Source organism: Lepisma saccharinum, chromosome 6, assembly GCF_977018435.1.
Source record: "Lepisma saccharinum chromosome 6, izLepSacc3.1, whole genome shotgun sequence".
Lineage (NCBI taxonomy): Eukaryota > Metazoa > Arthropoda > Insecta > Zygentoma > Lepismatidae > Lepisma > Lepisma saccharinum.
The window spans coordinates 6,505,074-6,516,950 of NC_139234.1; the positions used below are offsets into that span (position 1 = coordinate 6,505,074).

The 11,877-nt window shown below is 40.3% G+C and overlaps 2 protein-coding genes across 2 annotated transcripts; both read right to left on the reverse strand.

The window, feature by feature from the left end:
- Positions 1 to 1,883: 1,883 nt before the first annotated feature.
- On the reverse strand, positions 1,884 to 3,575 carry LOC145988965 (putative glutamate receptor). Its single transcript, XM_083124267.1, has one exon. It carries the CDS (start codon positions 3,573 to 3,575, stop codon positions 1,884 to 1,886), a length of 1,692 nt encoding a protein of 563 aa, XP_082980393.1.
- A 3,305-nt stretch (positions 3,576 to 6,880) lies between these two features.
- On the reverse strand, positions 6,881 to 8,776 carry LOC145988966 (glutamate receptor ionotropic, kainate 4-like). The gene has a single exon (XM_083124269.1). It carries the CDS (start codon positions 8,774 to 8,776, stop codon positions 6,881 to 6,883), a length of 1,896 nt encoding a protein of 631 aa, XP_082980395.1.
- Positions 8,777 to 11,877: the final 3,101 nt, after the last annotated feature.

Consider the following 11,877-nt stretch of genomic DNA (forward strand, 5'->3'; position numbering starts at 1 on the left):
TCGCCCGGGTGTGGGAAAATTTTATCTTGAGCATGTTTGGCTTGACTCATGTTAAAAAGCCGACGTTTCGGGTCTGGTAACTGAAGGTCTGTGCGAAATACGTAGATAAAGCAAAGAATTACATGGCCTTTGTTTCATTCTGTGCAGAATCCAACACACATGTGGACCGAAGATTTTCAGTTCCAGCTGATAGTTTATCGAAAGCCTTGTGGTTCTCTGCTAAGAGAGAAAGGATTCTTTGTCGGCGAGATGGTGTGGAACTTAGCAGACTTCCAAACAGCCGAATGTAAGTAGTCAGGTTCCATTCTTGCTCCTTGTGTTAGTTCTGTAGAATTGAAACCTCTTCTCGTGGCAACCGGTTCAATATATTTACCTACCTAGGTATATATCCTGCAGTGCATAGAGATTTCAAAGTCAACCAACCACTGGTAACAGTCGAGCCTCGTATATTGCAATTATGCAATCTTACGCTGTTTGTGTATTGTTTATTCCTACCTCCATTTAATGTACTGTATCTGTGCACTTTTCTCAGATCTCCTCTCAATCACGTTTGTAGTGCCAGTCTAAAAGCTCAGACTTTACTCCCTTTCTCCTAGACTTTAGCTCGTACTTCTGCACCCTCTGACTGCTAGCTTAGAACTCACCCCAATTTCTCTCCTCCCAGATATTTATTCTCATTGATTTTAGTAAGCAAATGCAGAGTCAGACCTCTGGCATCTTCCTGGTTTTCGCCTGTTTACGTGTTTAAGCCGCTGATGACCAGGAAGAGCTTAAGTAATGCCCGACACTACTTTCCTGATTGGAAAGTTCCTGTCTGGAAAATGATGGCTGAATGACTGAAATATGGAAGTTCATTGTATTGATATTTCTAATTATATTATATATCGTTACGCTATTTCATTTCAGCAGTGATAAACTTATTCAATAGATCTTGTGATTTCTTCTCCAGTTCCATATTTTTCTCGTCCGTGTCTTCACAGTTTTCAATCCGTTTCAGATCATTCATGTTTTCTACTCTTGTCTCGTTTCAGCAACCACCAGGGTTGTTGGTAACAAGAAGGGTATTTTCACAAGGGAGAGGCAGCCCAAAGCATCGGCTCACTTGATACGCAAGAGATACTCCGCTCTGGCTCAAGCCATAGACAATGTCGTACTGGCATAGGTACGGTCACCAAGACAGCAGATTCTTTAGGAAACGCACAGCCATTTGAGTTTGAACAACAAATAAATTGGATTAATTGTGAGGTTGATTTTTTTCACTTACAATTCTACCTGGCGTGGATGTTCATTTGAATTGGTCGACTCACCTGTATCGTCTATACTTATCATCCTCTATACCTAAATTGGTAGAGCAGGAATGTTTAATAACCGGGAAACAATATGAACATCTTCCAATTTATATGTTGGTTATTTTAGGTTACTCTGAAGCATATTGCTTGATTACAACGACGACGACGACAGTGATGAAATAGTTGAATGAACGAGTTTAAGTCCACTTTATGCACAGATGGGCTAATGGGGACTGGGCCTACAGTTTAAAGTGAGATCCGAGCTACCACGTGTCTCTACCGGATATAGAACTCGGGACCCCTTGATTGCAAATTGCAGACGTTACCACTATAACACCGGGTAATCCATAAATTGACGTATACAATGACACACATACACACGCACATTAATCTAGAACGTTACATTGGTCACTATATCTTAATCCCAGTACAATACAAAACTGCCATAGCAATTCTAACTGACTCAGTGTTTCCATATTATATGCTGACTTAATGTAATTGATTAAAAACATGTTCAAAATGAGTTAACGATACACACATTTATCAAAAAGCACAGTACACAAATGAAAAAAGTTTGTCTAGGAAGAGGCTACGTTAGTCTTGCATCTTTATTCGTAATTGGTGGTAGACTAATTCTGACACAAATACCAATACACAAAGGACAGCTCCTGCCAGAATCACTGCGAAGACGCCAGACAGGTGACTAACTTTGAAGCACACTTTAGAAGACGTCTGGTAACCTTCTTTTGAAAATATTTCAGCCGTCGCCTCCTCTTGCCACTTACGAACGAGTCCTCCTTCGAAGCATCTCCCCAGAATCTGGTTCAGGGGCTTCTGGAGGAAGGACTCCTTCCTCAGAAACATGATTGAATGGAACGCAAGTATTGGCTCCTCCACAATGTGAACACGCCTGTAACTTCCTGGAAACCGGACCTTTAGGATGTAGTCCATAGCAACTTTGTCCAAGGCGAAGGCGAATTCTCTTCTTGTCGCAACTCTTTCTACAGAATTAGGGATGTCCAGCGTGGTCTCCCAGTTGTTATGCATGATGATGTCTGTAGGGTGCAAGGGCTCCTGGAAGAAGTCGCGAATATTAGGAGGTCCGCCAAACACCAAGCCAGAATCAGCCACTTCCTGGATTGAATGTAAGTCAGGGTAGTACGATGGAATCGTGAGGAAACTTACAAGAGCCCCCGTATACGCTGCACTTATGGTTAATGAGTAGAACTGGAATGCCATGTAGAAGATTTTCAAAGCTTTTGACGCTGGTAGATTGTTCACTGATACTGCGAGATGGGTTGCCCACAAGTAGAGCCAAGGAAAGCCTTTGTCGTGGAACAGCACTGGCTCGAGGCTTGGTGCAAGCGCACTCATGATCTTTAATGCAATTGAGCTGACTATGATCAATACAGAGACGCATATCCACAGAGCATATTCGAAGGGAAGGAATATGTTCATCCAGTTAGGGATCTTCAGGGCTTTGGGAATCGCGAAAACCATGTACTGGACGCTTGTGGAGACTGTATTGTCAACGTCTGCCGAGTATTCTGGGATAGCGAAGTAGTTCGCGAACCCAACGTCGGCGCGGTTGTACACTAAATCACCTAGAAGTCCTGTGTATGTACCGTTTTGTAGTCTGTGCCCCCACTGATCATCGTCGGCTGGTGATTTTGCTCTGAGGGTGAAGTTCAACACTGCTGCTGCTGTGTTTATCATGTTACCTTCAATTCCGCCTACGTATCCCGTTTCATCACCGTTAATCGGGAGTAGAACATGTGGAGGGAAGTCGAATGTTGATGCTCGCACTGTATAGCCACGCATGTTGGCAGTCTTTTCAGGAAACAGGTTTACCTTTCCGTTCCACCTGTTCAGCTGAACTAATTCACCACTTGACGTGGAGGGGAACGGGGAATAAATATACACCTCAACCTGAGACGTACTTGTATTCTTTGAGTGTGACCCTTGCTGGAGTCCTGTTGAAGATATGACGACAACATTGAATACAGACTCAGAAAAACAGTTACGGAACACGAGTTGAACATTTTCAACGCTGCAATCCACACAGACCACGAGAAATTTAGATGTAGGGTTCCAAACGGTTGATCTCTTCGATACGGCGAATGAATTTTCTATGGAATCAGACCTTTCCACAATTAATACGAACGTTCTTGCCGAGAATGATCCAATCTTCAGTGAGGACTTGATATGCTCGTTGTAAAGAAGAGCTGGGTACTTGAGAAGCTCGGCTAGGAACTGATCGTGTCCTTCCAGCACGTTTCCGTCCATGAACACAGGCAGGACGTCGCCAGTTCCGAAATAAGTTTGCAAAATGTACAGTGAAGTGTTCAATAACTGTTTATTATAATCGTAAGTCTTATATTTCTCGCTTAGAGCGGAAGAATTACGGACTGACAATGAACATTGGACGGGTAGAAATAGAAGAATAAATAAATTTCGCAGGAGGTGTTCAATTGATAAACTATTTGTCTTCCTCATTGTTAATTCGGAAGACATTCACTCTGTATTGTTGTGGTGCAGATATTTATATTTTTTGGTCCGATGTCGGAAGTAAGAATGAAATGAAAAACAAAACTCGAAAGTATGTACTATACAATTTTCTAGAATACGTATATTGTCCAGTCGTTTCTTGCCAGAGCGTGACGAACTTGTTTCAAGCCATTTCAATATTTTATTCGTGTAGGAATGAAGGGCGAGTCTACGAAAAGCACACGGTCCAATCTAATCTGCATTTGTAGCACCACATCCGAGTTACATTGCACAGAAGTGTTTACATAAAATTTCAACAATATAAGTATTCCATTTTTTTGAATTGAACAACTTTCGCAATTTGAGAGTTTGGTGGTCTGTATATTGACAAATTTCAACATTCCAGAAACCAATATTTTAAAGTTATCGCCATATCTTCGACTAACTTTGTTAATATTAGTAATATTGCAAGTATTACAACTCAGAGTAATTATGTGTCAATATATTTTTAACCATTTTTCTTTTCTCGCCGCCATACTTCAAAGCGAAAAGATAGGTAAGGATACCAACATTCCTGTAGCTATCAACATTTGCTTATAACATCATCACATCTATTATATTTCCTTTTTGAACCATGTAAGCAACCTCACATACCAATATTCACTTCAAGCACTGCTCATGGCATATGAAGCACGTTATTCATCAAAGGAATGTTACCAAAACGCTTTCAGTATGAAGTTTGTATCGCCAATAAAGTGATGTCTAGGTTTCATGGAAGAAAACCAAGTTTGCAGAAGTGGTATATTGTTGGTCGAAATATAATAAGAACTTTTTAATAAATGAATGATCAGTAAATGCACGTCACAAACTATTCTCATGTGATACGATTATACTGTCATTATTGACAATTCGTGACAATTTAGTGCCAATCTTTGAATTAATCGTAGAGATTCACACAGTCACATGAAGATTAAGTTGGCCTTTTGCTTTGGTTTCGTTTCATTATGTACTTAATCCAGAATTATAATGTCATGTTGGGCACCTTGCTTATCTATCGGAAATCGCTCTTCAAGCTGTCACCCAAATAAAGAAAGAATCAATTCAAACCTGCAAACATTTTTAACGTGACATTTTGCTTCCTTCGATTTGACATCGGAAAGCAGCAACTAGATGTGAAACTAGATTCTACATACTAAAGAGATGATCATGGCTCAGAAATCATGCCCTGATATCAAAAGAATAGGCAGTGATGCATTTCAGCAAACAAGCAGTAGAAAGAGACAGCAAATCGATATTTGTACTAAAATGTAGCATAAAAATTGACAGTTTCAATTTGCAATTTATAAATGTTTCCAGGGAGAAACTTTCTCATGGTAATGCTGACCTGTAGAACTATAAATAATGGCGTTCATTTATTTGGATACATCCATTTCAGACATGCAATTGCGGAGATAAAGAACAGTTAATAGAAAACACTCTTCGCTATGTAAAAAACACAATGAGAATTATATTGGGAAAAAATCGTACTTGAAAGAACATAAATATTTCGGAGTTACTATGAAACTATACATCGAAAAGTTTTTGTCATTATTTTGGGTAAAAATTAGTTCTACATAAATAGAAACTGAAGCCATTTTATTAAATAATGATACTGTTGATAAGTAATTTATCATCAACACCAACTTACACATTAATAAATATATGCTTTGTACAGAATTCATAATTTTGCTGCTTCAAGTGCTTTCTTCCTAAAAAATTGGATCAACTCACGGGTGACTTACATTTATTGCTACGATTACATTCACTTTTACATGTTCAGGTCTTTCTGTTTTATTTATAGTATGAATACAGGTCATAGTGTACATTAGACTGTGCCCATAAAACATATAAATCACTTACTTGCATACAAATCAGTCACATCACAGTGCACAAATAAATTAATCAAGAGAGAACTTCAATGTGTGAAAGTGTGGCCTGATGATGTAATCTGGCAGCAAGATGGACTTATCTACGAGAGTTGCTACAAGGAGAGATTTTCAAATGTGTTGCTCTATGCACATATCAAAAAGTGCCACAAATGAACACATGAAATCGTGTACAGAAATTCTAATTTTCTGATTACAGTTGATGGTGACAGTCATATGTCACTTGAGGTTTTACGTACCTACACTTCTTGTGTATTGCGAATGTGTAAGTTGGAATATAATAGCTGCTGTTTGTCATATAATGACACACTTGCCATGTGCGTATTGCGATACTACTGTTTCACTATTTGTTGATAAGTTAACACAAGCATTTTACCACATTAGGTCAATGCGCACAACGAAGTAAAAGTGTCATTACTGCTCCTTGACCATTAGACTCACTAATTATGGTAACATGTTAATTTTGCATATTAACCCTAGCTTACTCGTGCCGTACGAGAAACTTACTTAACTGAGGGGGGCCTCATACACCCATACGTTTTTAATTACTAAAATACAAGAAACCATTTTGTTATTGAATTACTTCTTGCTTTCTTGTTTATAGAAGTTTAATTATTTATTAATTATAATAATTACAAAAATTATCATCATTAATATAAAAATAATAACCAATTTTTGCACGAGTGCCACACCCATATTTTACAATTCGGTAAAACTCACAAAAACCATACTATGTTTTTATGCTTCTTTGATTATAGAGGGGCAGTGGTTTAATAATTAGAATAATTACAAAAAATACCATCATTACAAACCAATTGTACACTCTCACTGGCACGAGTGTATCGAATACGACGCATTGAAAGATGGCGCCCGATATGCTCAGCAAGTGTATTTTGCCTCCTATTTACATTACATTTATGTTTTTATGAACAAAACTAATACACAATATTGACAACACCCTAGGAAACAATGAAATTTACTTTCAATTTTTTATAAAAATTTTCACAGTTGAAAATTCGAAGAAATAGAGGTGGTGGGCCTGAGAGGCCCGTTCGACTGGTAAGCTAGGGTTAAGAAAATAGGATTATAAAAATTTATGAACTGATCTATTGACTGCACGACAGAGCAATACACCATTTTCGCAGGGTAAGAGTCATTTCTTAGGACGTAGTCTATGATTCACTTGTTCATCTTGTGTACAACAGTATGCCTTTTAGGTCTCCGTCCGCACAAGCGATTCATTTCGAAAGTGAATGCAAGACCGGACACAATGACGCCTACCATGAGGATTACAAATGCCCCAGTGAAGTGTAGTAAGGTGAGCACGATGTCTCTATGGGTTTCCTGATTAGCCTTGACCACAGCGCTTACGGCAGCCTCTTGCCATTGGACTAAGAAGCCCGCCTCTACGGTCCTTGTGAAGACCTTGTTCACGTGACCTTCCAACCAGGAGCCTTTTTGCAGGAACATGATGGTCGGGAAGGTGAGTATTACCTCCTCGCATATGTGCATATTTGTGCCATTTTTCCGGTACATTATGTACATGTTGTGCTCAGCTGCGGGCTTGTCCATGGATGCCGAGAAGTTTCTGTACCCGGATATCCATTCGAAAAAGACGGGGATGTCCCATGTCTTCTTCCAATTATCGAAGATGTGTTGGTCCGTTGGGTCCGTGGACTCGTTGAAGAAGCTCTGCGTGTTTGGAGATCCACCAATGGAAATTCCCGACTCTACGAGGGCTTTGAACGTGTCGATGTCGGGATAGTACTTAGGAACGGTCATGAAGCTGACCAGTGCGCCGACGTGTGCCGAGCAGAGGACGAACGTGCACATGATGAAGAACACATAGAATGTGCGGAGAAGATGAGAGTTCGGGAATCCGACCACAGACACCCCGAGGAACGAGGAGAGAAGATACAAGGAGTCCAAAGAGGAGGCGATGAACGAGCTGTCAGTGAGAGGACGGCGGAGAAGTTTCAAGAAGGAGAAGAAGACCCGGACGACGATGCAGATGATGACAATACCTGACCAGACGGTGTACTCGAAAGGCAAGAAGATGCTCATCCATCTTGGCATCTCGGTAGCTTTGGGAACGACGAACACCATGTACGAGATGGTCACGTATTTCGTGGCGCCGAGGTATTCGGAGTGCTGCGGAAGGTGGAAATAGTTGGCGAACGCGATGTCCGATCGACGATACGCGATATCGCCCAGTTGACCGAGAAAAGTCCCATTCTTCAGGCGTTGTCCCCAGAGTTCACCGTCTGCGGGCTCGACAGCACGGATGGTGAAATTCATAACAGACGCTGCAAAGCTGAACATGTTACCTTCAATCCCGCCGACCACTTTGGACACATTGGTCTTCTTGTCTTTGTCATCATCCTTGATGACCACGTGAGGTTTAAAATCGAACGTCGACGCTCTAACAGGACATCCGTACATATCTCGTACCTTATCCGCATACAGATTCTCGCTCAGGAACCCATCTGTGCTCCACAAGTCCAGACGTGCCACCTGGAACTCCTCCCTGCATCCTTTGGACGAAAAAGGAAAATACGTATAGGCCTTCAATGACTCAGTGAGGACAACCACATCGAGCACTTGGAGCTCGAAAAACGTATCAATGACATCTCTCACCTCTTCAGTACTATACTCTCCAGATGTCACAAACAAGAACCTCGCTCTAGGATTCCAGAACTTGTGACTTTTACAAGCTTCCAAAGTGGTCGTGATGGCACTTGCTCTACCAACAAGAAACAGAAAGCCATCAGCGCTGTGCGACCGATTTGTCAGACTTGCATCCAACTGTTCGTTGTAGATGAGTGTCGAATAATTTAACCCTAAGTCAAACAATCTGTGGTCGACAGACGTCAGGCCGGAATCCACAAAGATAGAAAGGAACGAACATGACGAGAAGTAGAAATGAAGAATCGAAGAGACCGCCTTCAGCAGCTGATCATTATCGTTGCTGTCTGTTACCACCAATTGAAATGTACCCCTTTCGCTGCTTCTTATTGGTACAAGTCCTGATGTCACCATTAGCAGGACTATGACTAGTCTTCGACTCACCTTCATTTCATGACTTGTGACACCTGAAAAGCAAAGAGATCATACATTTAAACTTTCGATCGTACATTTACTGAACAAAACACGAGGCATATGGGTGACTATACTAATTTATTAGGAGTTCTAATGTCGCATTCTATTTACAATGCAATTTTGCTCTTGATTATACAGTGCCTTCCACGGTCAAGTCGCCCGCGGAACGGTGGTTAGCGCGGCGGAAAGTCAGATCGCGTTGTTACAAGAGGTTTTGGAAATGATGTCCTCCCCCTGCATCCACACATTTACGGCATATTTTTAGGACATTTTCAGTAACACACGCAGGTCCTCTTACGAAATCATTTAAAATTCTCTCCTGATGTGGCCTTACAATTCTTTTAATATATGGCTTCAGGTTTAAAAGTTTGGTAGCTCGCCATGCAAACGTCATGCAAATGTCTGTTTCTTGTGCAAGGCGCCCGATGGATTTTTGAAATGTGTGTACCAATCGTGCTCCAACGTCGTCTAGTTTCTCCCCAGTAAGTACACACCCTTTCACCCTTCGCCTCTTATCAAGAACAGACCCTGTTTCAATAAGTTTGGTCATAAGTTCACGAACATTGTCTCTGTGTGGAACAGGAACTCTGACAAACGCCTTGAGACTTCCCTACAAGAATTCATAATGATGTAAGGGTCGTACATAAAAATACCTTGTTTTAAATTGTATGTATAGCGTGGCATTATTAGACTGTAGAAAAGAGCCAGTAATACGGAAACTAAAACAAAACAATCTAAAACACTTGTTAACCCGTAACACTTCACAAACATTTGCAAACTGGACACCAGCTATCTGGATACTGAAGTACTGACGAGTTCAGTGCCAAGGTCTGCATCAAGGTCTAAATACCGACCGACGCGCTCCCACTGCCCGGCGTATTCGACGCCGCTTCACGGACGACTCGACAGTAAAAGGCACTGCATTAGAGCATAAAATTTAGTAGCATTTTCGAAGATGCATGCTGTAGACGTATTATTTATAACTGGTGTTGATTTTATTTACTTTACGTTCCTTTTCTTCCACTTTTGACTAATTGCGACGAAGGGGATGAACTGTGATGGATGTATATACCATACGTAGTAGAAAAGAGTTTGACATTTAAGTGCCTTTAAGAAGGTACCCTAGTATTTACAATTCGTACCTTAAAAGGTATGATTATATGCCATAACACTATAGAGTTGTATCCTGTGCTGGTATATACAGCACATTGAAGCATGCACAGCATGTTCAGTTCAAAATATGCGTGTGGAACTATGAGAATAAAATTGAGGAAATGTAGAGACGTGGACTACTAAAACAATTATACTTAGCACTATCTTCACTCAATAATGAATATTCTTCTCTCAATCATACATATAGTTTTAAATATAGCTAAAGGTCACGCAAAACAAACAGTCGAACCTAGTCCTAATTTTCCTGTCTTCAATTGGTCAGTGCGCGTCTCAATTTTGATTGGTAGTTGAATAGACTTGAGGATGTTTTAGAGACGGTTTCTAATAATAATAATAATACATTTCCTTCATTAAGCGGGCGAGGTTCAGCCAAGGGCTGCTCTGCCACCTAACCCTTGTCAATATGATAATACATATAAGATCATATAAACTGCGTATGGAGCAGTAAGCTAAGTGTAAAATAATACACAGATACAAAAAGAAAAAAATACATAGAAATTAGTTGCATACTAAAAAAAAGTGTAACTATAAATACAATAGACAATAGTAATAATAATACAATAATCAAATTCCATATAGTGAGTGACTTGATACATTCAGTATGTGCCCTGACTCTGCCATTGTTCCATTAACAGCAGATGTTTTACTTTACCTTTGAAGTTGAATGGGTTGATTACACTTGCGATGTTCGCAGGCAATGCATTCCATGCTTTGGGATCCGAAAAGGAGGTAGAGTGATGCGGGTAAATGAAGTTGTTCCGCTTACGGGTAACATACTGATGGATTTCCCTACGGGAACACATCTTCTCAAACAGGTACTGCGGTTTACCTTCTGTCAGTATGAAACAGAGATAGTGCAACTTCCTTCTGTTTGCCATGGTAAGAATCTGATTATTATTTAAGAATGGAAGAACATGATGGGATCATTTTGCTTGAAAAATGTTTGTACCATTTGTATTTTTTTACTGAGAGTTGAGGGCAGTAAACATTATCACAATAGTCGAACAATGGGTAGATTAATACTTGGATGAGTCTTAGCTTGTATTCCGCAGGGAGGAAGTCACGGAAACGACAAGAAACTCGCACGCGATCCCGAAGTAAGGAAGATATTGTCCGGAAGTGAGGTCTGACATAAGTACAGTGCGAGACTGGGTTTGAGCGATAATGAACCAAATAAAGTCAAGTCACGTTATTCACTGCATGTTGATTGCAAGGAATCACAGATTTTTGGCCTACCTGTATTTGTACACAATATGCGCAATTAGTACTTCATTTGCTATTACTCCGCAAATCTGGTAGGAGAAATGAACTTGCAGAACTTGTGTAATGTAGTTAACTGGAATTAGTTCTATTGTTTTAACAGATCCTCGCTGGAAATAACCTACGAAGCTTCTGTAGTGACATATTGTACATTCTTGCATTCGATGTAAACAAAACAAAACGATCCATCAAGATTACATTGCAGTTGCCAACGTACTATGTAAATATTTTGCACATGTCCTGTGTGAAATATTAGCCATGTCCAGAGCATATCTCTTTCGTATTTTATTTTTATCATTCTTTTGCCGTTTTGTTGGAAAGACCAACTCGACCTTTATGTTACGGCGACTGATTAGTCATCAGTAATAATTGTCTTTTGTTTATTATTGGAATGGCGTTCGAACACAGCAATTATTCACTCGGCCGGACAATTATTGAATTCCTACAGTGGCAGTTGTCAGGCGAGAATGAGCAATCACAAACGGACATTTTGATTGTTGAAGTTAATGCCTTTGTTGCTGGTGTCTCTAGGAATTTAGTAACGAGAGGGAAATGCCTCGTTTAAGCTGTTACCTGTCCTCACCCCTTCCCCCCGCTTGTAGATTACATTCCAAATGATGCCGACAATTTCTCTTCCAAATAAC